This window comes from Lithobates pipiens, unplaced genomic scaffold (genome assembly GCF_037356315.1).
Source record: "Lithobates pipiens isolate NorthernLeopardFrog02 unplaced genomic scaffold, aLitPip1_a1.2 Scaffold_18, whole genome shotgun sequence".
In the NCBI taxonomy this organism is placed as follows: domain Eukaryota; kingdom Metazoa; phylum Chordata; class Amphibia; order Anura; family Ranidae; genus Lithobates; species Lithobates pipiens.
The window spans coordinates 643459670-643486659 of NW_027507758.1; the positions used below are offsets into that span (position 1 = coordinate 643459670).

The window sequence follows — 26990 nt, forward strand, 5'->3', positions numbered from 1 at the left end:
AAAACTGTAAGGTGTTCGTCTTCTAGATTCCCCTGGATATCCTAGGCTGGAGTGGCTTAAATGGAGGTCCCATACGCCGGCGGTTAATCAATACACATACACTCCATTTGTACGTGGTGAAGATTACAAGGTTTAATGGAAAGTGGACCTTCTTTTAAATGGTATTTCACAAAGCCCTGCCCAGTGAGGGGCCAATCGGGTGATTTACACATACATCGTCAATTTCTTAACTCATGACATTAGTTCTTTCCTGAAATGTAAGTCAAAGGTTAATACAATCTCCTGACAGTTATTTTGCCCTTTCAGCATCTACTGACTGACCATATTCTTACGTAACCAGTCCTTATCTTAGCTTTGTGCCTTTCAATAATGTTCAGAGAAGAAAACACAGGCAGATATTTTCCTGAGATATCAATATCTTACATAGACCCTCTGGAGAAACATACAGCTATCTGTCATTTAGTCACGTTATCTATATAGTTTGTCACGTAAGCCAGTATGCTTGTGTCTTAATTCTGAACCTATTGAAATGCAAGCCTAAGCATATTGGTACTCGACTTAGTATATCTTTTGGTAATTTCAATAAGTATTCCCTTATAGCAACTATGATCACTGCACGTCCCTGATACACACACAGTACAAGGCCGTGTTCACACTACCAGACATTTCTCTGGGCTGCAGTTCCACTGATCTCCACAAGGTGGTGATCTCACTTCTAACCAGGAAATCTCTATGGAAGACAGGAAGTGATGTCAGATACACACAGGAAGTCTCTAAGGAAGACAGGAAGTGATTTTGGCACACACAGGAAGTGATGTCAGATGCAGACGAAGACGATCCATGAGGTACAAAGTACAAAGGAGACATTGCTGGAAGAGGCAGCAGAGGAGGTAATAAGATCTTATTTTCTATTTACACCCAGTAACCCCCCCGTCATGTCCGTCCTCTTCCTCCATAGTCACTGTGATGTCTTTTATCTCCAGCAGATGATGATACACACATATATAGTGTGGAGACCTAGATTAACCCCTTCAGGGGGATCAGTTGATGATGAATATATCTTCCTTCCAAAGCTGGCCATACATGGTTCAGTTTTATCATTCATCCAGCGGGATGAGAGGAAAAAACGGAAGTGATTCCCCCATCCACACATTGGAGGGGGATGGGGGAATCCTCCCCGCTGCACTATTGTATTCTGACAATGGGGGGCGCTCCTCTGCTCTCAGAATACACAGATCAGTGATGAAGCTATTGGCTGCAGCCGCTGATGGAGTGACTTTTATCTGGCAGTGACCACACATGGATGGAAATGTGACCGATCCCTGCTGAACCAGCTGAATTTCCATGTCTCTATGGTCACCATAAGTGACTTCCTCCCCTCCCCCTCATCTCCTTCATTATGTAAGTCATGCTGAGATCATCTCCCATTGGCTGAGCAATATTCTCATTTGTCTCTGAGCTCCTTCTTGCTATTCCTCGTCCTGCCTGTTGTTTCCTTGGATTGATTTTCTGTGTAGTGACCCCGGCTTCATCTCTTGGATGCGCTCGTCTGTTGCTTGTCCTGACCTTTATCCTGATTCCTGGATCTCCTCCTCATCTCTCCTCCATATCCTCTTACACAGCTTTTCTCCACACCTGCAGTGACCCCGGGGGGGGGGGGGGGGGGGGGTGGGACTTGGCACCAACACTCAGCAAAATCCATCCCCACCATAAGGAGCTCTGGGGAAATTGTCTGCTATTTACACTTTGTTCCTCCGCACGTCACCTGATCACATGAGAGCTTACTTTCACAGATTTCTGTATGGTAAAGGTCAAAGTTCACTCTTCAGTTTAGGAGAGGAAGGATGCACCCAGGAGCAATGATTTGGTTTGTACAGGAGCCTCATATAGAGGACCCCTCAAATCTCCCCATCCAAATTTCCCTCCATCCAGAATCTATATGTCCTATGACATCACACTGACCTCACAGCTCCTCCTCCCAATGTCCCTCTATCTGGATTTTTTTTTTTCTGATGTTCTTAGGATGTGGGCGGACCCTTGGTATCCTCAACAGAAAACTAGGACTGTTGGTCCTGCATTGTATGTAATGACATCAGAATACCTGCTACAAGCTTTTATCCTGCATAGTGTGGGGGTCCTGTGTGGGTAAATCATATCTCAGTCTGAAGTGGGGCTTTAATAAAATGGAGACCTGAATGGAGAGGTGAGGAGGATTCTGGGAATATCATTTGATTTTACTATTTGTGTTCAGATCTAGAGTTTTCCTCCTGTGAAGTCTGGAGATCATATGACCATCACATTGCCTCCACCTCCCTCCCTGATAGAATAGAGAAATACAAAGAAGATTCTAGAAGTCACCAGAGAGATGATGGAGGAGAGGTGAGGAGGATTCTGGGAATTCTGGGACATTATCCAGTAACAGACAAGGGATGTGTCTGGATGGTGACTGTATCATTGTGTGTGTCAGGTTCCTATAAGGTGTCAGGATGTCACTGTCTATTTCTCCATGGAGGAGTGGGAGTATTTAGAAGGACACAAGGATCTCTACAAGGACGTCATGATGGACAATCAGCCGCCCCTCACATCACCGGGTAAGAGGAGACTTTATTGTAAAGGAGAGAGCAGTACGGAGGCTCCACCTAGATCCCCCATCATCTGATAAACACATAGAAACAATGTATTCAGTCAGTGTGTGTGTTTCCTACAGATGGATCCAGTAATGGGAACCCACCAGAGAGATGTCCCCGTCCTCTGTATTCCCGGGATTCCACACAGGAAGATCACACCATCCCCCACCATCATCAGGTAGATGAGGAACAATCACTGATAGTATCATTAGGATCTGTACATTATCTGCATTGTTACCATTGATGTCATTTTTATTATATTCAGAGTGGAAACCTGAGAGATTCTAAAGTTGATGCTCAAGAAGAGTTTAAAATGGCGGATGAGCAGTATAGGGCGATGAAGGAGTTTTTTGAAGGAAACGCGGATCTGTATAAGGATTTCATGATGGGGCCACCAAATACCAGGAACCCACCAGAGAGATGTCCCCGTCCTCTGTATTCCCGGGATTCCACACAGGAAGGTCACACCATCCCCCACTGTTACAAGGTTGGTGGGATGGAGATTATAAAACACAGACTCGTGCAGACAATTTGTGGATTTTCTATGTCAGTGATGGCGAACCTTGGCACCCCAGATGTTTTGGAACTACATTTCCCATGATGCTCATATACTTTGCAGTGTAGTTGAGCATCATGGGAAATGTAGTTCCAAAAAATCTGGGGTGCCAAGGTTCACCATTACTGTTCTATGTGATGTCACAATAATAAATCTTCTATCTTACAGATGATATTCTCTCTCATTTTCTTGGTTTAGAGTGGAGATCCAATGGATATAGAATTTGAGGTGAAATCAGAAGAAGAAGAGAGGTATGTGAGGGATGATCAGCAGTCTATGGAGGAGGATGGAATAACGGGGACATTTATAGAGGAGGACACTCCTACAGAGATCAGCACAGGTGGGTCATTAACACTAAATCCATTCCTCCACCCATACTGCTCACTGATTGGTCCAGAGTAGGGCGGGGACTGGATGATATCAGCCTATAATACCCTGGTCACTTTCCTGAGCTGTGTTCCCCGTCCTGTATTCCTGTATTTCTCTCAGATAGTCTTCCTTCTCTGTGCTGCCGACACAATTTATGTATCTAGACTAGACATGTGCAGAGTAAAATATTTCGTTTTGGAATTTCGTTTTCGTCCGAAAACTTAATTTATTTAGTTACTCCCGAAATTCGTTTTTATTTATTTCGTTTTTCGTTCAAAAATTGCATTCGTCCGAAAATCCACATGAATTACGGTCGAATCTGTCTTTAAAGCTTATGGTGTCTGTCGAATGTATAAAGAAGATTCGACGGAGCTAGTATATAGCATACTTTAGAACCCTATTAAAGTCTATGGGACTCCAACATTCAAAATCTAAAGTGCTCATTTTAAAGACTAATTTGCAAGTTACTGTCCTAAAAAGTGTTTGGGGACCCGGGTCCTGCCCCAGGGGACATGTATCAATGCAAAAAAAAGTTTTAAAAACGGCCGTTTTTTCAGGAGCAGTGATTTTAATAATGATTAAAGTGAAACAATAAAAGTGTAATATTCCTTTAAATTTCGTGGGGGGGGGGGGGGGGGGTGTTGTCTATAGTATGCCTGTGAAGGGGCGCATGTTTCTGGTGCTTAGAACTGTCCCTGCACAAAGTGTCATTTATGCAGGAAAAGAAGTCCTTTAAAATCATTCGCAGCTATTATGAATTGTCGGCTCTGTAATACAGAGAACACTCATTGAAAGTCATTGATAAAAAAATAAATAAATAAATAAATAAAAAGTGTGGGGGTCCCCCAAATTCAATTACCAGGCCCTTCAGGTCTGGTATGGATATTAAGGGGAACCCTGCCTCAAATTTAAGAAAAAATTTGACGTGGGGGTCCCCCTAAAAATCCATACCAGACCCTTTATCTGAGCACGCAACCTGGCAGGCCGCAAGAAAAGAGGGGGGGACGAGAGAGCGGCCCCCCTCCCTCCTGAACCGTACCAGGCCACATGCCCTCAACATTGGGAGGATGCTTTGGGGGTCTGTGACCCCTCAAAGCACCTTGTCCCCATGTTGATGAGGACAAGGGCCTCATCCCCACAACCGTGGCTGGTGGTTGTGGAGGTCTGCGGGCGGGGGGCTTATCAGAATCTGGAAGCTCCCTTTAACAAGGGGACCCCCAGATCCCGGCCCCCCCCTGTTTGAAATGGTAAGGGGGTACAAAAGTACCCCTACCATTTCACAAAGAAAGTGTAAAAAATAGTTAAATAAGACAAACACACTTTTGAAAAATATCTTTATTAAAAATAAAAAAAAGATTCCAGCGGCGGTAATCCACTCTTGCTATCCAGCGACGGACGGTCATCTCTCCAGCGTTGGCTCATCTCATCCAGCGCAGCGAATACATCCTTCTTCTGTCTCCGCGGAGGAGACACCGAAAGGATTCCGGCGGCCTGACGTTTCTTATATATGGAGGGCGGGGCCACCCGTCACCTGACCCCGCCCCCCTCTGACGCAAGGGGAAACCCGGTGTTCCCCGTGACGTATGGGTGACCCCGCCCCCTCTGATGTAACGGAAACCTGCCTGTGTTACATCAGAGGGGTGCGGGGTCACCCATACGTCACAGGGAACACCGGGTTTCCCCTTGCGTCAGAGGGGGGCGGGGTCAGGTGACGGGTGGCCCCGCCCTCCGTATATAAGAAACGTCAGGCTGCTGGAATCCTTTCGGTGTCTCCTCCGCGGAGACAGAAGAAGGATGTATTCGCTGCGCTGGATGAGATGAGCCATCGCTGGAGAGATGATCGTCCGTCGCTGGATAGAAAGAGTGGATTACCGCCGCTGGAATCTTTTTTTTATTTTTAATAAAGATATTTTTCAAAAGTGTGTTTGTCTTATTTAACTATTTTTTACACTTTCTTTGTGAAATGGTAGGGGTACTTTTGTACCCCCTTACCATTTCAAACAAGGGGGGGCCGGGATCTGGGGTCCCCTTGTTAAAGGGGGCTTCCAGATTCTGATAAGCCCCCCGCCCACACTTTTATTGTTTCACTTTAATCATTAAAATCACTGCTCCTGAAAAAACGGCCGTTTTTAAAACTTTTTTTTGCATTGATCCATGTCCCCTGGGGCAGGACCCGGGTCCCCAAACACTTTTTAGGACAGTAACTTGCAGAATCTTTTCTCTCTGTCAAATCTTTTTTCTCTGTCGAATATTTTCTCTATATAATCTTGGACTAATAGAGGTAAGGTTAGGCACATTCGACCACAGGTTCTATAGACAGATTGTTATTGTCAGAGTCATGTCGAATCTCCTATTCTATATCGAACTGTTGTAACAATGAAAACGAAAATAAAGCATTTATTTATGTCGGATCTTTCGTTTTTCGGATTTTGTGCTTTCGTTATCGTTTGTCAAAACGAAAACGAAAATAGCTGAAATTCGGACGAAAACGAATGCACATGTCTAATCTAGACTGGATTTATGGAGATTCTGGGGATCAGCTGGCAGCAAAATGTTCATTTTCCCCATAGATGTTACTAGATCTAGGCACCTGGGGTATGTGATTTGGGTCTTCTGCCCCATACCCGGGTATGACAAGATCTCTGACAGAACAATCCCCCCAGGATTACTTGTTGTGTTGTCTGCTGGTTGTGCCGGGTGGAGGGATATGTCTGTATAGTCTCAGACCCAAGTCACTGAGTGCAGTCTCAGGAGATGGGAGGCAGCGGTGTGGGACCTCTGCAACTTGTCTCATGTAATCATTTCATCTTCCACTGATTACTGAATACCAATATTATGAGTCCTGACCCTTACACTGTATACTTTATATTCTACATTACATACTCCTGACCCCTGCACTATATACTCTATGTTGTACATTACATCATTCTGATACTATATAGTCCTATCTGTTGTATCTTATACAATATGTTGTACATTACATAGCCCTGACTTCTGCTCTCTCCCCTCCCCCCACTGCTATATATACACATCATATGTATTCTCTTTTGTTACACCCATTTCCTACCAGCTGGACATTTTATATCTGATGATTTGATTGGAGAACAGGCTTTTATATGTTGATAATAGTGTGATAACATCTTCAAACTCTAGAACTTTAAACAGGAAGTGATAATGAGGGAGGAGTCAATAACCCAATGATGGGGGTCTTCAGGATCAGTCCAGTCTTCATCTTGGTTGTTCTCCCCCCATCCTCACTCTCTGACCTCTGGTGGGGCTCAGCCCCGCTGTTATTCATGACTAAATCATGGAGTAAATAAGGAAGTGCAGGACTTCTTGTGTTGGGAAGATGTCAATGAGTGATAGAGGGGGAGGGGACACTAGTCATTCTGCCCATATATTATCATAGTAATATGTGCTATGTGCTGTTACAGATTATACTGAAATGTTAGTTTGACGTTGCTGCCATCTAGTGGTCAGAGTTAGTTATTATTTTGCCACAGCTTGACAGGAAGTGATATTTTCTTCACAGTGAAAGGTAGTGACCTTTAACCTGGAACTGTATTTCCTTCATTTCATGATCGGTCCTTGATCCAAGCAGTCTGCATGCAGTAGAGATCTTAACTATTCCTAGAGTAATGGTGGAATTGTCTGAGTTCTTTCACTGATAGAGTGAGGCTGCTGTATAATGTTGTAATGTACTGACACATATGTTTTTTATGCTCATGTTGTAGTTTTACAAAGTTATTCGGAAAAAAGATTAGATACAGATCTGATGTCTCACGTTTCTTGACTTCTGAATTATTGTTAAGCTGTCTGACTGTCTGTGTTATAAAACAGTTCAATAACGAGAAGCAGAACACTCGTCCTACAATCCCCTCATCACTGTCACTCCTATAAAAGACAGTTCTCGTTGTTTCCTCACTCTCTGACTAAGGTCCATGAATAAAGAAATGATCTGGTAGGAGATCAGAGGACCCATTTACTAGTTACCTTGAGGGGGGAATTGTAAGATCCTCAGAGACAAAGCTGCCTGATGTGGGCGGAGTCCTGGTTTAGGGGAACCAATCAGCTGATGTCTAGTAATAATCTTTGTATTTCTATTTTAGTAGATGGACGGGAGATGAGGAAAACCTCAGAGGATTGTCTCACTTTGTCTCCAGACTGTAAAGTAGAAGATGAGGACATCACACAGTATAGTCCAGGAGAAAACCTGACTACCTCAAATGTCCATCCGGCACCACACAGTGTAGATGGACCATCGTATTCCTCTTATCCTGAGGAACCTCAGACTGTGAGGGACGGTGCCGTCCTTCCGACAGAGAAGAGGCTTTCCTGTACTGAGTGCAGGAAGTGTTTCCGTTCTAAATCTAAACTTAATGTGCATATAAGATCTCACACAGGAGAGAAGCCATATTCCTGTCCTGAGTGTGGGAAATGTTTTTCAGAGAAGTCCAGTCTTTCCACACATCAGAGATCTCACACGGGGGAGAAGCCGTATTCCTGTACTGAGTGTGGAAAATGTTTTTCACAGAAGTCCGATCTTTACAAACATCAGAGATCTCACACAGGGGAGAAGCCGCATTTCTGTCCTGAGTGTGGGAAATGTTTTTCACAGAAGTCCGGTCTTTCCGCACATCAGAAATCTCACACAGGCGGGAAGCCATATTCTTGTCCTGAGTGCAGGAAATGTTTTTCAGAAAAGAGCAATCTTTCTACACATCAGAGATCTCACACGGGGGAGAAGCCGTATTCCTGTCCTGAGTGCAGGAAATGTTTTTCACAGAAGTCCGGTCTTTCCGCACATCAGAAATCTCACACAGGGGAGAAGCCATATTCCTGTCCTGAGTGCAGGAAATGTTTTTCAGAGAAGTCCAGTCTTTATATACATCAGAGATCTCACACAGGGGAGAAGCCATATTCCTGTCCTGAGTGTGGGAAATGTTTTTCAGAAAAGAGCAATCTTTCCACACATCAGAGATCTCACACGGGGGAGAAGCCGTATTCCTGTCCTGAGTGTGGGAAATGTTTTTCAGAGAAGTCCAGTCTTTCCGCACATCAAAGATCTCACACGGGGGAGAAGCCGTATTCCTGTCCTGAGTGCGGGAAATGTTTTTCAGAGAGGTCCGGTCTTTCTGCACATCAGAGATCTCACACAGGGGAGAAGCCGTATTCCTGTCCTGAGTGTGGGAAATGTTTTTCAGAGAAGTCCAGTCTTTTCAGACATCAGAGATCTCACACGGGGGAGAAGCCGCATTCCTGTCCTGAGTGCGGGAAATGTTTTTCAGAGAAGTCCAGTCTTTACAAACATCAGAAATTTCATGCGGGGGAGAAGCCGCATTTGTGTCCTGAGTGCGGGAAATGTTTTTCACAGAAGTCCGATCTTTACAGACATCAGAGATCTCACACAGGGGAGAAGCCGCATTTCTGTCCTGAGTGCGGGAAATGTTTTTCACGCAAGTCCTATCTTCACACACATCAGAGATCTCACACAGGGGAGAAGCCGTATTCCTGTCCTGAGTGCGGGAAATGTTTTTCAGTGAAGTCCCATCTTTCCACACATCAGAGATCTCACACGGGGGAGAAGCCGTATTCCTGTCCTGAGTGCGGGAAATGTTTTTCATTGAAGGCCAATCTTTCCAGACATCAGAGATCTCACACAGGGAGAGGCCGTATTCCTGTCCTGGGTGAGGGAATTGTTCCTCACTGAAGTCCTGTCTTCCTGTACATCAGGGATCCCACACAACCCTTGAGGTGTATTAGTGCCTTGAGTGCGGGAAATGTCTTCTATATGAATGTTGCTGGACATCACAGCTCTCATGTGGGGAAGAAGCACACCCAGTTGATAAGGAGAACAGAGATCACCAAAGACATGGATGAAGTGTTGTACCGTGTCGGCCATTGATAGCAGGAGAAAAATAAAAATGGAGTCATTACCTTTCATCCATTTTGTAGCTTTTGTAAATATTTAGCGGACTATTAAAAAAATTGTTAAATGAACGTTGCACGTATTCCTCCCACTGTGAGTAATATTGGTCATTTTTCTTGTAATTCTTAAAACATGTTATGATAAAAGAGGTGAAGTCCGATGGCACAAAGGCCTCGGAATACACAAAGGGGCAGTGACTCCAATCATCAGTAACATGCGATTGTAGAAACAATATTCAGCATAATAAAGACATGTGAAATGTGTTGATATTCGGAGACTGTGACGGGGCGAGCGTCTTCTCTCTATGGACAACATGTCAAAGCTGGTCTTTAGGGATGCGCTTGGTGTTCGAGTCGAACGCATGTTTGAGTCGAACGCCGGCTGTTCGCCCGTTTGGCGAAGTCAGAACTCTGTGGGCCGTTCGCGCCAAATTCGTGTGGCGCTCACGGCCCACAATGCACTGCGCCATCGCAGTGCATTGCTGGCTCATGATTGGCCAAGCATGCACTGTGACCCCGCATGCTTGGCCAATCACAGCACCGGCAGCGAGGAGAGCCATGATTGGCCACAGGCAGGATGCCTATGGCTAATTATAACTCAGGCTGTGTAGTACACGCCCCACACTATATAAGGCCGCCAGCGCGGCGGCCTTGTGTAGTATTCCGGCGTCTGCAGGAGTTAGTGGGTGTTGTCGGTGTGCCTTTAGCGCAGTATACACCTGTTTCTAAATATATTGCTATATTGCTCTTCTCTAATTGAGCCATCTGCAGGAGTTTGTGGGTGTTGTCTGTGTGCCTTCAGCGCAATATACACCTATATCTACATATATTGCTCTTCTCTAATTGAGCCATCTGCCATCTGCAGGAGTTAGTTGGTGTTGTGTGCCTCCAGCGCAGTATACACTTGTAGCTACCTATATTGCTATTCTCTAATTGAGCCATCTGCAAGAGTTAGTTGGTGTTGTGTGCCTCCAGCACAGTATACACCTGTATCTACCTATATTGCTCTTCTCTAATTGAGCTATCTGCCATCTGCAGGAGTTAGTGGGTGTTGTCTGTGTGCCTTCAGCGCAGTATACATTTGTATCTACCTATATTGCTCTTCTCTAATTGAGCCACCTGCAATCTGCAGGAGTTAGTTGGTGTTGTGTGCCTCCAGCGCAGTATACACCTGTAGCTACCTATATTGCTCTTCTCTAATTGAGCCATCTTCAGGAGTTAGTGGGTGTTGTGTGCCTCCAGCACAACACAATATACACCGGTATCTACCCTTTAATTGCTGGTGTTCTATAATAAAGGCATCTGCAGGAGTTAGTGGGTGTTGTGTGCCTCCAGCACATCACAATATACACCCGTATCTACCCTTTATTGCTGGTGTTCTATAATAAAGGCATCTGCAGGAGTTAGTGGGTGTTGTGTGCCTCCAGCACAGTATATACCTGTATCTACCTTATTGCTCTTCTCTAATTGAGCCATCTGCAGGAGTTCGTGAGTGTTGTCTGTGTGCCTTCAGCGCAGTATACACCTGTATCTACCTATATTGCTCTTCTCTAATTGAGCCATCTGCAGGAGTTAGTGTTGTGTGCCTCCAGCGCAGTATACACCTGGAGCTACTTATATTGCTCTTCTCTAATTGAGCCATCACAGGAGTTAGTGGGTGTTGTGTGCCTCCAGCACAGCACAATATACATCTGTATCTACCCTTTATTGCTGGTGTTCTATAATAAGGGCATCTGCAGGAGTTAGTGGGTGTTCTGTGCCTCCAACACTGTATACACCGGTATCTACCTTTTAATTGCTGGTGTTCTATAATAAAGGCATCTGCAGCAGTTAGTGGGCGTTGTGTGCCTCCAGCACAGCACAATATACAACTGTATCTACCCTGGCTGGACGTGTTGAGCCGCATCATGCCGAAGACTTGGTAGAGTGGATGACCAAGCCCTCTTCATCATCCTCATCCGCTCTCCCCCAGGCTTATGGTACTAGCAAAGCAGCTGCCAACGCATCCCCTTCCCTCGTCGCAATGTCATCATTAGTGAATCCTTCGCTAGACCCACCACATTCTCCTGAGGAGTCCCCCGAACTCTTTGAGCACAGTGTTGGGTACATGCTCCAGGAGGATACCCAGTGTTTTGTAGGCTCTGATGATGATACACAGCTAGAGGAAGGCAAAAGCGTGAGTGCAGAGAGAGGGGATGCTCAAGAAGGACAGCAATCTAGAAGTCATGTTCCACAAGCTGCAGCATACTGCCAGGTTTGCTCCAGTGATGAAAAGGTAGGGGATGATGAGGGCACTGACTCCATGTGGGTGCCTGGTAGGAGGAGGAGGCACATCTCCAACGAGACAGGCTGCCCTCCGGGGGCCAGCTTAGGAGCATCACTGTCCTGTCACCATTTGAGGAGGCCACAAGGATGGTGAGCAGTGACAGTGCATGCATCAGTGACACTGTACCTCTTGTCCACCTCTTGGAGCATATGCTGCGTGGAATAATGGACAGGGCACTTGAGGCAGAACAGAGGCAGGAAGAGGAGGACTTCCTTGCCTCTCAAGGCCCCCTTTATCCAGACAGTGTTCCTGCTGTCCCACCCATCACACAGGAGGAGGATGATTGTGTCAGCATGGAGGTGGAGCCTGGCACTCAGCATCAGCAGTCTTGTAGGGATGATTTACAGTCCCAAGAAACCCCTGGACTTGTACGTGGCTGGGAGGAGGTAGTTGCGGATCATGTTGTCCTAAGTGACCCAGAGGACACCGGACCAAATGCCTCAGCTAACCTACGCTGCATGGCTTCCCTGATCCTGCAAAGCCTGCGGAAGGACCCTCATATTCTTTGGATCAAGGAGAGGGACCATTACTGGCTGGCCACTCTCCTTGATCCACGGTACAAGGGTAAGGTTGCCGACCTTAACTTGCCGTCGCAGAGGGAGCAGAGGAGGAGACATCTCCGGGAGGCCTTGCAGAAAGGTCTGTGCAACACGTTCCCAGAGACTGGGAGGTTACAAACTCCTGGTCCTGGACAACGTGTTGCTGAGGCATCGGTCAGAAGGAGCGGTGGAGAAGGTGGCCGTCTGATGCGTTCAGACAATTTTTTAGTCTGCAGCCCCAAGGTATGATCGGTTCCAGCAACCATCGCCAGTGTCTGATTTACATGGTGCAGGAATACCTAGGGGCAAGGTCAGACATGGACACCTTTCCCACCGAAAATCATCTGGCTTACTGGGTCTTGAGGATGGATCACTGGCCAGAGCTTGCACAGTAGGGATGAGCTTCGCGTTCGACTCGAACATCGGCTGTTCGCCCGTTCGGCGAATACCAAACATTATGGGCCGTTCGCGGCAAATTCGTGTGGCGCTCACGGCCCACAATGCACTGCGATGGCGCAGTGCATTGCTGGCTCATGATTGGCCAAGCATGCACTGTGACCCCGCATGCTTGGCCAATCACAGCGCTGGCAGCGAGGAGAGCCATGATTGGCCACAGGCAGGATGCCTGTGGCCAATCATAGCTCAGGCTGTGTAGTACACGCCCCACACTATATAAGGCTGCCAGCGTGGCGGCCTTGTGTAGTGTGTTGGCGTCTGAAGCAGTTAGTGGGTGTTCTGTGTACCTTCAACACAGTATACACCGATCGTTATCGGCCGATTTTTCGATCTTGCTCTTCTGTAGTGGTTGTTGTCTGCGTGCCCTGACCGCAGTTTACACCACTATATTCACCTCACCTATATAGCTAGCGATATATCTATCTTTTATAATAGAGCTTGCAGTCAGTGTTAGGAGCTTGTGCGTGCTGTCTGCGTGCTCTGTACCCAGTACACACCGCTATATCCACCTACATAGCTCTTCTCTATTTGAGCCATCTGCCATCTGCAGGAGTTATTGGAAGTTGTGTGTGCCTCCAGCACAACACAGTATACATCTGTATTTACCCTTTATTGCTGGTGTTCTATAATAAAGGCATCTGCAGGAGTTAGTGGGTGTTGTTGCCTCCAGCACAATATACACCTGTATCTACCCTTTATTGCTGTTCTCTAATAGAGCCATCTGCAGGGCTTAGTGGGTGTTGTGTGCCTCCAGTACAGTATACCCCTTTATCTACCCTTTATTGCTGGTGTTCTATAATAAAGGCATCTACAGGAGTTAGTGGGTGTTGTGTGCCTCCAGCACAATATACACTACCCAATTGCTGTTTTACCCAACTCCCTTCAGGCCATTACCATGTCTGAAAGGCCAGCAAGGAGAGGCAGACAGGCGCGAGCCGATAAAAGAGGGCAAGCAGGCTCTGTGTCTAGAGACAACAGTGCTGGTCGTGGACGCGGTGCATCATCATCATCAGCACGTGGCCATGGGACATGCTTGTCCTTCTTTTCGGCAGCTGGACATGTTGAGCCGCAACATGCCAGCGACTTGGTAGAGTGGATGACCAAGCCCTCTTCATCCTCCTCATCCTCTCTCACCCAGTCTCAGGGTACTAGCAAAGCAGCTGCCAACGCATCATCTTCCCTCGTCTCAATGTCATCATCAGTGACTCCTTCCCTAGACCCACCACGTCCTCCTGAGGAGTCTCCTGAACTCTTTGAGCACAGTGTTGGGTACATGCTCCAGGAGAATGCCCAGTGTTTTGTAGGCTCTGATGATGATACTCAGCTAGAGGAAGGCAGTAGAGTGAATGCAGAGAGAGGGGATACTCAAGAAGGACAGCAATCTGGCAGTCATGTTCCACAAGCTGCAGCATACTGGCAGGTTTGCTACAGCGATGAAGAGGGAGGGGATGATGAGGGCACTGACTCCACGTGGGTGCCTGGTAGGAGAGAGGAGGAGGCACATGTCCAACGAGGCAGGATGCCGTCCGGGGGCCAGCTTAGGGGCAGCACACTGACTGAATCACACCGCAGGGCGCTGCCTCTGTGCGTTATTCTAAAAGTTCTTTGGTGTGGGCCTTTTTTGAGACGAGTGCATCAGATCGCACCGCTGCTATTTGCAACATATCTCTCAAACGTATCTCGCGTGGCCAAAACATCAGCCGCTTGGGCACCACATGCTTGACCAGACATATGTTGACCTGCCATGCAGCTCGTAGGCAAGCGTACCTCAAAGACCCACACCAAAGTACAAAGCGGACCTCTCCTTGCTCCTCATCAGTTGGCATCACCAACCCCACTAGACCTTCAGTCCTCTCTGAAACCTGCTCTGAGAGGAATGAAGGTGTAGAATTAGGTGTGTCACAGCCAAGTGCTTCCGGGCACTCTGCTAGCAGTACACCCACGTCCGATTATAGCAGGCAAATGTCCCTGCCCCAGCTGCTGGACCGGCGAAAGAAGTTCACTCCCAGCCATCCACATGCCCAGCGGTTGAATGCTAGCTTGGCTAAATTGCTAGCACTTCAACTGCTGCCTTTTCAGTTGGTAGACTCGGCCCCCTTCCGTGAGTTTGTACAATGTTTGTACATCACACAGGAAGAGGAGGAGGAGGATGATTGTGTCAGCATGGAGGTGGAGGCTGGCACTCAGCAGCAGCAGCAGCAGTCTTATAGGGATGATTTACAGTCCCAAGAAACACGTGGACTTGTACGTGGCTGGGAGGAGGTAGCTGCGGATCATGTTGCCCTAAGTGACCCAGAGGACTCCGGACCGAATGCCTCAGCTAACCTATGCTGCATGGCCACCCTGATCCTGCAAAGCCTGCGGAAGGATCCTTGTATTCTTCAGATCAAGGAGAGGGACCATTACTGGTTGGCCACTCTCCTTGATCCACGGTACAAGGGTAAGGTTGCCGACCTTATGTTGCTATCGCAGAGGGAGCAGAGGATGAGACATCTCCTGGAGGCCTTGCAGAAAGGTCTGTGCAACGCGTTCCCAGAGACTGGGAGGTTACAAACTCCTGGTCCTGGACAACGTGTTGCTGAGGCATCGGTCAGAAGGAGCGGTGGAGAAGGTGGCCGTCTGACTGATGCTTTCAGACAATTTTTTAGTCCGCAGCCCCAAGGTATGATCGGTTCCAGCAACCATCGCCAGCGTCTGATTTACATGGTGCAGGAATACCTAGGGGCAAGGTCAGACTTGGACACCTTTCCCACCGAAAATCCTCTGGCTTACTGGGTCTTGAGGATGGATCACTGGCCAGAGCTTGCGCAGTATGCAATTGAGCTACTGGCCTGTCCTGCATCCAGCGTTCTTTCGGAACGCACCTTTAGTGCTGCTGGTGGCTTTGTTACCGATCACAGGGTGAGCCTGTCCACCGAATATGTTGGAAGAACATTTCTGGTTCTAGGTGATGCCATCAGCCCAATTTTTCTGCCCCTGTTTAACAGGGGCGTTTAATTTAAATTTTTGATGCAATGCTTTGCAGCAGGGCTAATTCCTGCAATAAAACTAGAGTATATGGGAGAGGTTGCAGTGTGGTGGCACCAGCAGCAGTGCCTAAGGCCCAATTTTTCTGCCCCTGTTTAACAGGGACATGTAATTACAATTCTTGATATAATATTTCACAGGAGGGCCCCTTCCTGTGCCCACCCAGAGTAACGGTGAGGACTTATAGTGTTGTGGCACCAGCAGCACAACCACCAAAGGTCAGTTTTTCTACCACTGTTCAACAATGGCATGTAATTACAATTCTTGATATAATCGTTCACAGCAGGGCACTCCAGCGTCCACCAAGAGTCACTTTCAGGGCTTACAATGTTGTGGCAAAACCAACACCTTGTTCCGCCATTTCTGCAGAGCATATAGGGCAGGCCCCTACTTTCAAACATCCAATTTACAAACATCTCCTACTTGCAAACAGAAGGAGACAACAGCAAGTGAGATGAAAAAAGATGGACGACAAAACAAATTATACAGGGGTGATAACCCTTCCCTATGTTTTCCAAAAAGCTTAAAAATTGTTTTTTTGACTGGAGCTACACTTTAAAAATGTACCAGTTGAAAATTACAAACAGATTCAACTTAACACAACAAACCTACACAGTCCCTGTCTAGTTTGCACCGCCTGTATACTGCTGTTCTGAGTATATAGGGCCTGGGGGCCACACGCATTTCCTTTTTTTAATATGGGTACAGGGTTCCCCTTAATATGCATACAAGACCCAAAGGGGCTGGTAATGGGCAGGCGGGCTACCCATGCCATTTTTCTCAATGATTTTCAACCATATTGCAGGAACCAGATATAACATTAAAAACGCAAGCAGTTTTAAATGATGTTATTTCCGTTAAATGTCATTTTGTGCAGGGACTGTTCTAAACACGGGAAACACGTGGCACTTCACAGGCATACTACAGACACCCCCCAGGCACCATATTTAAAGGAATATTTCACTTTTTTTTTCAATGTAATCATCAATAAAATCAGTGCTCCCGCCAAAACTGCCATTTTTAAAAACATTTTAGGCATTGACCCATGTCCCTTGGGGCAGGAGCCAGGTCCCCAAACCCTTTTTAGGACAGTATCTTGCATATTAGCCATTAAAATTAGCACTTTTAATTTCGAACGTTCGAGTCCCATAGACTTCAATGGGGTTCTAAAGTTCATACGAATTTGGGGTCCGTTCGAAAGTTCTGGTGCGAACCGAACCGGGGGGGGGGGGGGGTGTTCGGCTCATCCCTAATCCTGAACACAAAGCACTTTATGTTGTATATGAATTTGCACATTGATCAGTTTACTTCATTTACTGATAAACACCATAAGATCAGTGAAGTAGGTGTAAAGTGGAAGCAGTAGATCTGCAGAGAATAATATTTGAGCCCCTAGCACTTTATATATGAATGTTCCTCTGATGTCCACAAGGTGGTGATCTCACTTCTACCCAGACAGGAAGTCTCTATGGAATACAAACAGGAAGTGATATGAGGAACGACAGGAAGTAAAGTCAGCTAGCGATAGGAAGTTCCATGTGTTAGAGGACACCTTGTTGGATCTGGTGGCAGAGGAGGTAATATGTAGATTAACCCCTTCAGGGGGATCAGTTGATGATGAATATATCTTCCTTCTAAATCTGGCCATACATGGTTCAGTTTTATCGTTCATCCAGCGGGATGAGAGGAAAAAACGGAAGTGATTCCCCCATCCACACATTGGAGGCAGATGGGGGAATCCTCCCCGCTGCACTATTGTATTCTGACAATGGGGGGCGCTCCTCCGCTCTCAGAATACACAGATCAGTGATGAAGCTATTGGCTGCAGCCGCTGATGGAGTGACTTTTATCCAGCAGTGACCACACATGGATGGAAATGTGACCGATCCCTGCTGAGCCAGGTGAATTTCCATGTCTCTATGGTTACCATAAGTGACTTCCTCCCCTCCCCCTCATCTCCTTCATTATGTAAGTCATGCTGAGATCATCTCCCATTGGCTGAGCAATATTCTCATTTGTCTCTGAGCTCCTTCTTGCTATTCCTCGTCCTGCCTGTTGTTTCCTTGGATTGATTTTCTGTGTAGTGACCCCGGCTTCATCTCTTGGATGCGCTCGTCTGTTGCTTGTCCTGACCTTTATCCTGATTCCTGGATCTCCTCCTCATCTCTCCTCATATAGTTACATAGTAGGTGAGGTTGAAAAAAGACACAAGTCCATCAAGTCCAACCCATGTGTGTGTCTAAATGTCAGTATTACATTGTATATCCTGTATGTTGCAGTCGTTCAGGTGATTATCTAATAGTTTCTTGAAACTATCAATGCCCCCCGCTGAGACCACCGCCTGTGAAAGGGAATTCCACATCCTTGCCGCACTTACAGTAAAGAACCCTCTAAGTAGTTTAAGGTTAAACCTCTTTACTTCTCATTTTAATGAGTGGCCACGTGTCTTGTTAAACTCCCTTCTGCCAAAACGTTTTCTCCCTATTGTGGGGTCACCAGTCCGGTATTTATATATTGTGGGGTCACCAGTCCGGTATTTACATATTGTGGGGTCACCAGTCCGGTATTTATATATTGTGAGGTCACCAGTCAGGTGTTTATATATTGTGGGGTCACCAGTCCGGTATTTATATATTGTGGGGTCACCAGTCCGGTATTTATATATTGTGGGGTCACCAGTCTGGTATTTATATATTGTAAGGTCACCAGTGCGGTATTTATATATTGTGGGGTCACCAGTCCGGTATTTATATAATGAAATCATATTCCCTCTCAGGCGTCTCTTCTCCAGAGAGAATAAGTTCAGAGCTCACAACCTTTCCTCATAAATAATATCCTCCAGACCCTTTATCAGCTTTGTTGTCCTTCTTTGTAGTCGCTCCATTTCCAGTACATCCTTCCTGAGGACTGGTACCCAGAACTGGACAGTATACTCCAGGTGCGGCCGGACCAGAGTCTTGTAGAGCGGGAGAATTATCGTTTTATCTCTGGAGTTGATCCCTTTTTAATGCCGATATTCTGTTTGCTTTGTTAGCAGCAGCTTGGCATTGCATGCCATTGCTGAGCCCAGGGGTTGACAAATTTGCTTTGAATTTAGGAGCCAGTTAAAAAAGTTAGGAGCCAGTTTTTTTTTTTTTAGAGTGGTATGGATTGTCAGCTCCCGGGGTACGGCCACTCATTTTCACCCCCTATCCCTAACTCACAATGGAGCACCCAGTCAATAACTCCAATGAAACACTGTTACATCAGGGTTATGGGCTGACCAGAAAGAGTAAGGCTGGCAGGTGGCACTGGCTGGTGGCACTGGGTGCCACTGGCAGGCACGTGGAACTGCCAGATGGCACTGGCAGGTGACACTGGTTGGAACTGGCAGGTGACACTGGTTTGGCACTGGCGGTGGCACGTGACACTGATTGGCAGGTGGCACTGGTTTGGAAGTGGCAGGTAGCCCTGGTTGGTGATGGCAGGTGGCACTAGTTGTCACTGGCAGATGGCACTGATTGGCGGTGGCACTGGTTGGTGTTGGCAGGTGGCACTGGTTGGCGGTGGCACTAGTTGGCACTGATTGGCAGTGGCACTGGCAGGTGGCACGTTGCACTGATTGGCAGTGGCACTGGTTGGCACTGGCAGGTGGAACTGATTGGCGGTGGCAGGTGGCACTGATTGGCTGTGGCAGGTGGCACTGGCTGGCACTGGTTGCCACTGGCAGGCACGTGGAACTGCCAGATGGCATTGGCAGGTGACACTGGTGGGCATTGGCAGGTGACACTGGTTTGGCACTGGCAGGTGGCACTATTGGCACTGGCAGGTGGCACTGGTTTGGAAGTGGCAGGTGGCCCTGGTTGGCGGTGGCACTAGTTGTCACTGGTAGATGACACTGATTGGTGTCGGTGGTGGCAGGTGGCACTGGTAGGTGGTGGCAGGTTGAACTGATTAGCGGTGGCAGGTGGCACTGGTTGGCACTGGCAGGTGGCACTGGTTGGCAGTGGCACTGATTGGCGGTGGCACTGATTGACGGTGACACTCGGCACTGGCAGGTGGCACTGACTGATGGTGGCACTGGCAGGTGGCACTGATTGGTAGTGGCAGGTAGAACTGATTGCCACTGGCAGGTGGCACTGGTTGGTGGTTGCAGGTGGTATTGATTGGCAGTGGCACTGGTTGGCACTAGCAGGTGGCACTGGTTGGCACTGGCACTGGTTGGCACTGGCAGATGGCACTGGTTGGCGCTGGCAGGTGGCACTGGCAGGTTTCACACGGGACACTGTTACTAAAATGTAACAGAGGAGCTGTCAGAATTGAGCTTAATGTCAGAATGGGCGGGACCCGGCCGGGGTGGGCGGGACTCAGCAGCTATCTAACACCAGCCAACGATTGGGCTGCTTAAGAAAAGGGGCGGGCCACATACACGCAGCGACCCGCCCATATCCCATTGGCTGGTGTTCGATAACTGCCGGGTCCCGCCCACCCCGATATCAAACTGAAATCTGACAGATCCTCCTCTCTCCGTTGCTTGTCAGTTTCACACACTTAGCGTGGTGCCACTGAGTGTGGAGGAGGACGGCAGTCAGTGTTCATGCGCTGCATGTCTGGGGCAACAATAGTGAGTGGGCTGGTGGCAGCTTAGGCGCCAGGTTGCGAGTTCTGGTCGCATTGGCGACCTGGCGCCTCGGGTTTGTCGAGCCCTGGCTGAGCCTATCATCTACTAAGACCCCCAGGTCCTCCTCCATCCTAGATCCTCCATATCCTCTTACACAGATTTTCTCTACACCTGCAGTGCCCCTGAGGAGGGTGGAATAGGGTTGCCACCTTTTCTTCAAGTCAAACCTGAAGACTTTAGTGGTGGCATTTTTTTGCATATACGCTATAAGATTGTAAAAGACCTATGACACTTTTGGTGGCCCGAAAGAGAGCAATATTGTGGCACGACTTCCGTGCCATGGTGAACGGTACATGTGGCCAAATTGTGAGTGCTCTGCATGGAAAGTGGGGGCAGAAATAAATAATGCACAAAATGCAGGGGTCAGATATGTGGGGGGGGGGGGTGCTTGGGGATCTGATATGTGCTGGGGGGCACTTTAAGAGGGGAGAGGGCTAGTGCAAGGGTGGGTTGGATATGTGCTGGGGGTTGCTTAGGGGTCTGATATGTGCTTCGGGGGTGTTTTGTGAGTAGAGAGGGCTAGTGCAAGGGGGTTAGATATGTGCTTGGGGGAGTTTAGGGGTCTAATATGTGTTGAGACGCTTTGGGAGTGGAGAGGGCTAGTGCAAGATGGGGGTGGGGGTCAGATATGGGCTGGGGGAATGCTTTAAGAGAGGAGAGGGTTAGTTCAAGGAGGGGGGGTCAGATATGTGCTGGGGGGGTGCTTTGTGAGGGGAGAGGGCTAGTGCGAGGGGGTGGGGGTTAGATATGTGCTGAAGGGGTGCTTTGTGAGGGGAGAGGGATAGTGCAGGGGGGTCAGATATGTGCTGGGGGGCGCTTGAGGGTCTTATATGTGCTGGGGGGGTGTTTTGTGAGGGGAGAGTGCAAGAAGGTGGGGGTTAGATATGTTGTGCTGGGGGGCACCTTGGGGGTCTAATATGTGATGGGGTCCTTTGGGAGGGGAATGGGCTAGTGCAAGATGGGGGTGGGGGTTAGATATGTTGTCTGGGGGGGGGCGCTTTAAGAGAGGAGAGGGTTAGTGCAAGGGGATCAGATATTTTCTGGGGGGCGCTTGGCGGTCTGATTATCCTCTTAACCCCCCAATCACTACACATTATTTTATGTTTTTCTCCTTCCCAGCCACTCTCCCCCTCCTCCCTGCCCATCTACAGAGCATAGAAAACTTTGTACAATCCTCGATCAGCACGTCCCCCTCCTCCTCCATGTGTGTAAACAGAGCGGAGAAGGAGGGGGGTTGGGGGGGCTTTGATGGAAACCCCTGGAAACCCCTGGCTTCCCTCGCTAGCGTCAGAGTGGGTGGGGGTCAGGTGACGGGTGGCCCCGCCCTCCTAATATAAGAAACGTCAGGCGCTGGGATCCCGCAGTGTCTCCTCTGTGGAGACAGAAGATGGATGCATGGATGGACTGTGCTGGACTGAAAATCACCCGTCGCTGGATCAGATCAGCCATCGCTGGACCCCGGAGAGATGATCATCCGTCGCTGGATAGCAAGAGTGGATTACCACCGCTGGAATCTTTTTTTTTTAATTTTTTTTATTTTTAATAAAGGAATTTTTCAAAAGTGTGTTTGTCTTATTTAACCATTTTTTACACTTTCTTTGTGAAATGGTAGGGGTACTTTTGTACCCCCTTACCATTTCAAACAGGGGGGAGGGATCTGGGGGTCCCCTTGTTAAAGGGGGCTTCCAGATTCTGATGAGCCCCCTGCCTGCAGACGCCCACAACCACCGGCCAGGATTGTGGGGATGAGGCCCTTGTCCCCATCAACATGGGGACATGGTGCTTTGAGGGGTCACAGACCCCTAAAGCATCCTCCCAATGTTGAGGGCATGTGGCCTGGTACGGTTCGGGGGGTCGCTCTCTCGTCCCCCCCTTTTCCTGCGGCCTGCCAGGTTGCGTGCTTGGATAATGGGTCTGGTATGGATTTTTAGGGGACCCCACGTAATTTTTTTTAACTTTGATGCAGGGTTCCCCTTAATATCCATACCAGACCTGAAGGGCTTGGTAATTGAACTTAGGGGAACCTTTTTTTTTATCAATGAATGAATTGTTGGCTCCCATAATACAGAGAACACTCATTGAGTGTTACGGGAGCCGACAATTCATTATAGCCGCAAGTGATTTTAAAATACTTTTTTTCCTGCAGAAATGACACTTTGTGCAGGGACAGTTCTAAGCACGGGAAACATGCGCCCCTTCACAGGCATACTATAGACACCCCCCAGGTATGAAATTTAAAGCAATATTACACTTTTATTGTTTCACTTTAATCATTATTAAAATCACTGCTCCTGAAAAAACTGACGTTTTTAAAACGTTTTTTTGCATTGATCCATGTCCCCTGGGACAGGACCCGGGTCCCCAAACACTTTTTAGGACAGTAACTTGCATATTAGCCTTTAAAATTAGCACTTTAGATTTTGAACGAGTCCCATAGACTTTAATAGGGTTCTAAAGTTCACACAAAGTTTAGGTCTGTTCGCAGGTTCTGGTGCGAACCAAACACGGGGGTGTTCGGCTCATCCTTAGTAAAGACAAATGGATTAACATATCTGTGTTGATTGCATCATTATGTATTTACATTAATTATATGATATATGTTACATTCATCAACACTCTATTTGTAGAATTCACACATTTACATCTGTGCTATCATCAAGGCCCTGATGAAGCAGAATCACCCGTGAAACGCGTAGCCCATTTTCTATATAACTTGCTGGGAACTAGCACATCCCTGAACTCAAATTAAATCATTAAGACTGTAATGTATCTTAAATTTAGTTTTTTTGAAATATTATTTTTTATTTTTGTAGAATTATATTGTCTTTCAATTTTTTGTACTCCTCTGATGCACAATTAGTGTCCTACTTTATTCTATTATTTTTTCCCTCTTTCGTCTTTCAGGACAGCACACTTGAGACCTCAGCTCCTCCCTTCTCAGGTAACACCGCCTCCACCAGATCTTAAAAACCACTCCTTCCCTCCAGCCCTTCAGTTTTGGTGTTTCCTCCGGCGAGGAGACATCGCTAGGAACCTGGGCTTAATTCAGCTGGGGAGGCTGAGGCCCGTGTTATCCTGAAGGTGAATCGATCGTTCTGGCCGAAGGGATGTCTAGAGAGATGGAGGTCTCTCATACACAGCAGCAGGGCTGGGGAGTCTGTTACCTGCAGTGTTTGGCGCGTCCCATCCTCCCTTGGGGAAAGTGGAGGCCTGGGACGTTCATTTTGGCGCTGCCTGGGGAAGATGTTTACTGGAGTGTCCGAGTCTCCCCCTCGTTAGTGCGGCCAGCATGGAGCTCAAGGCTGGGTCGGATGATGGGCGACGTCTTTTCCGACGGGAGAGGTCACTTCCAGTTCACCCGTGACTTCTGGTTCTGGTCGTGGGACGCTAAAACAAACAGCGCGAAGGCTGGTGTGTGCCCCATTCAGGCTGTAGCGACAGCTAAGAGGAGCAGTTTTGTGGCAAACCGATCATTTTGGCCGAAGGGATGTCTGAGACTGACGGTTCCTGTTCGGTTCCGGGTGATGCCAGCACTAGCCATTCTATGGTAAGTGGAACCCTAGGGTGGTGTTCCCTTACTATTTTCCCACTTAGCTCTACTGGTGAACCCCCTCATTGGTGGGAGGGGAGGAGTTGCACGTCTGGGACCCTTGTGGTGGTCGTTCCTGGGAGGTGCACTCCTGGTGTTGGTCTGGTGTTGATTTTTTTTCTGGCAGGGGCTGATGCTGGTGGGGTTTTTTGTTGTTGTTACAGGACAAGTTCATGGAAAAATTTAAGCTCTCAAAGAGGTCCAAGAAGAAGTGCCCCTTATGTAGAAGTGTTTTAGGGGAATCCTGGGGGAAAGTGTTATGCAGGAATTGCATTGAGGGCTTAGTTAGGGATCATGCTGAGGAACAAAGTTCTGGTCTGGTAGCTTCTGTTAAAGAGCTTTCCAGCACTTTTCAATCTTTTAAGGCTTTGTTTGAAAATGTTCAGCCTATGCAACCCCCAGCTAGTCCTCTGCCAGCGCAGCAAGGTGTCAAACCTGGCCCCTTAGCAGGTCCCTCTGCTAATGAAGGGTTACTTGGGGGTAACAGAACGACATTAGAGGATGATCCTGACAGTGAATCCTCAGACTCTTTAGAGTCAGAGGGAGAGAAGGTGGATGGTGAGTCCTCCAGATCCTCCCGATACAAGCTCTCCCTGGAGGAAGTGGAAGAGCTCCTGGGAGCTATTCACACTACACTAGGTATCCAAGAGGAGAAAAAATCCCGGTCTCTCCATGACCAGGTGTATGAAGGTCTCAGAGAACTGAAGGAAAGGGTCTTCCCGGTCCATGAGGTTCTGGTAGAGACCATTAGGAAGGAATGGCGAGACCCAGAGAGGAAGCCTTTCTTTTCTAGAGCATCGAAACGCAGATTCCTCTTTTCAGAGGATGAAGCTGATGTGTGGAACAAATCTCCTAGACTGGATGCAGCCTTTTCTCAGGTATCCAGAAAGACAGATTGGGCCTTTGAAGATATAGGTATGCTAGCAGACCCTATTGACAAGAGGATGGATTCTCTCCTCAAGAAATCTTGGGATTCTTCTTAAGCAATCTTAAGCCTGCCATGGCTGTCACAGTGGTGGCACGTAACATGGAGCATTGGTTGACTCATATAAAAGCTCATATTAAGGTGGGGACCGCAAAGGAAACAATTCTTTCCTCCTTCCCAATGCTTTTAAAAGGAGTCGCATACATAACAGATGCGTCAGAGTCGCTCCGCATGTCTGCTAGATCCTCTGCCTTGGCTAATTCAGCCAGAAGGGCACTTTGGTTAAAAACATGGCAAGGGGACAATGCTTCAAAGATCAAGCTTTGTGAAATTCCCTTCAAAGGGGATTTACTGTTCGGTCCACACTTGGAGGCTTTCCTTGATCGAACAGCGGATAAAAAGAAGGCTTTTTCCTTAAAGAAAAAGTGGGGGAGAAATCTAACAAGAAGACTCGCCCGTAAAGGAAGTTTAACCTTCCAAGGACAGAGTCCCAGGAAAAAGTCTGGACCAACAAGGGCAGAGGGCGTGGGGGAATGATTTTTCGCCCTCCTGAGCAGTCCCAAAAGTCCCAATGACAGGCTAACCCCGGTGGGAGGAAGACTGGGGGCTTTTCTCCCACAGTGGGAGTCGGTTACCTCTAATCCATTTATACTAGGCATTGTAAGGAGGGGGTACAGACTGCAGTTCTCAGGCCACCCCACACAGAGTGTCCAAGGTCATCTCAATGGAGCGGCACGGGTTGGGGAGCACACCTGGAGAAAGGTCTGGCCTAAGGATCCTGGAGTTTCGAGGATGCAGGGAAGTCCTTGAATTGGACAGAACTGAGAGCCATCTCCCTGGCTCTCAGGTTTTTCCAGCAGGAATTCCAGGAACATCATCTTCAGGCCCGTTCGGACAATTCTTTGCAGTTGCTTACATCAATTGACAGGGGGACACAAGAAGCTCTTCCCTTTGCTCTCTAACAGAAGCAATATTCAGCTGGGCAGAGGTCATGTGCCCTCTCTATCAGCAGTACACCTGAAAGGAGAGCTAAATCAGAGAGCAGACTTCCTTAGCAGGAGGAACCTGGGAGAGAGCGACTTGGTCCTGAATCTGGGAATCTACAAGATGATTGTCCAGAAGTGGGGGATCCTGTATGTGGATCTTTTTGCGTCAAGAGAAAACACAAAAACTCCTCTATTCTTAAATTGGGGGGACGGAGCAATAGGAGATGCTCTTTCTCAGAGAAGGCCTTTTGCCAAGTGCTATGCCTTTACCCCCTCCTTTGCTGTTGCCGGCAGTTCTGAGTAAATTCCAGTTACAGGACACAACCTTAATCTTGATAGCTGCACACTGGCCCAGGAGGCCTTGGTTTTCTGTTCTAAAGAAGCTGGTGGTGGAATCGCCTTGGATACTTCCAGTCAGGGAAGACCTACTCTTTCAAGGCCCAATCTGCTGACCTCAGGTGGAGAGGTGGAGTCTGGCAGCCTGGCAACTGAAGCGGAGATTCTGAGAAACAAGGGGTTCTCCAAAAGAGTTCTAGAAAGGAAGACACACAGGATTTATTTGAAAGTATGGAAAAATTCAATTCTTGGTGTGCGGAAAGCTTCTTTAACGTTCGTAGTCCAGTAGCAGTGCTGGAGTTCCTACAGAGGGGGGCAGATAAGGGACTGGCTCTCAGTAGTCTTAAAGGACAGGTTTCGCCTTTAAGTGTTTTTCTTGAACAGCAACTGGCAGCAAATCCTTCGGTTTCCAGGTTCTTTAAAGGTTTAAGTAGACAGAGACCAGTCAGTTTCTATCCCTTTCCAGTTTGGGATTTATCTTTAGTGTTGCAGGCTCTTACAGAGGATCCTTTTGAACCTATCAGTTCTTGTATGGTAACATTTTTAACCCTCAAGTCAGTTTTTTTGGTAGCAATCGCTACCGCGAGAAGGGTTAGTGAGCTAGAAGCCCTCTCAAGGAGGGCGTCTTTCCTTCAGATTTTTGTGGATCGGATTATTTTTAAAAAC

General features: G+C 47.6%; 2 protein-coding genes across 2 annotated transcripts in view; both read left to right on the forward strand.

Annotated features, from left to right (window-relative positions):
• Positions 1–874: 874 nt before the first annotated feature.
• The window catches only part of LOC143989781 (uncharacterized), a 36193-nt gene continuing 10077 nt past the window's right edge, over positions 875–26990 (forward strand). The window contains exons 1-6 of the mRNA XM_077490052.1: positions 875–890; positions 2252–2379; positions 2468–2591; positions 2708–2805; positions 2893–3114; positions 3382–3523. Of these exons, the coding sequence (XP_077346178.1) occupies positions 2507–2591; positions 2708–2805; positions 2893–3114; positions 3382–3523 (547 nt within the window). The 5' untranslated portion in view covers positions 875–890; positions 2252–2379; positions 2468–2506. The remainder of the gene's footprint in view (positions 891–2251; positions 2380–2467; positions 2592–2707; positions 2806–2892; positions 3115–3381; positions 3524–26990) is intronic.
• Positions 5972–9552, forward strand: LOC143989648 (uncharacterized). The gene has a single exon (XM_077489903.1). The coding sequence runs from the start codon at positions 7589–7591 to the stop codon at positions 9260–9262; it is 1674 nt and encodes a 557-aa protein (XP_077346029.1). The 5' UTR covers positions 5972–7588; the 3' UTR covers positions 9263–9552.

Excerpts from the sequence above, each read along its gene's own strand:
- LOC143989648 (XM_077489903.1), top strand. The coding sequence starts at position 7,589 with ATGTGGGCGGAGTCCTGGTTTAGGGGAACCAATCAGCTGATGTCTAGT.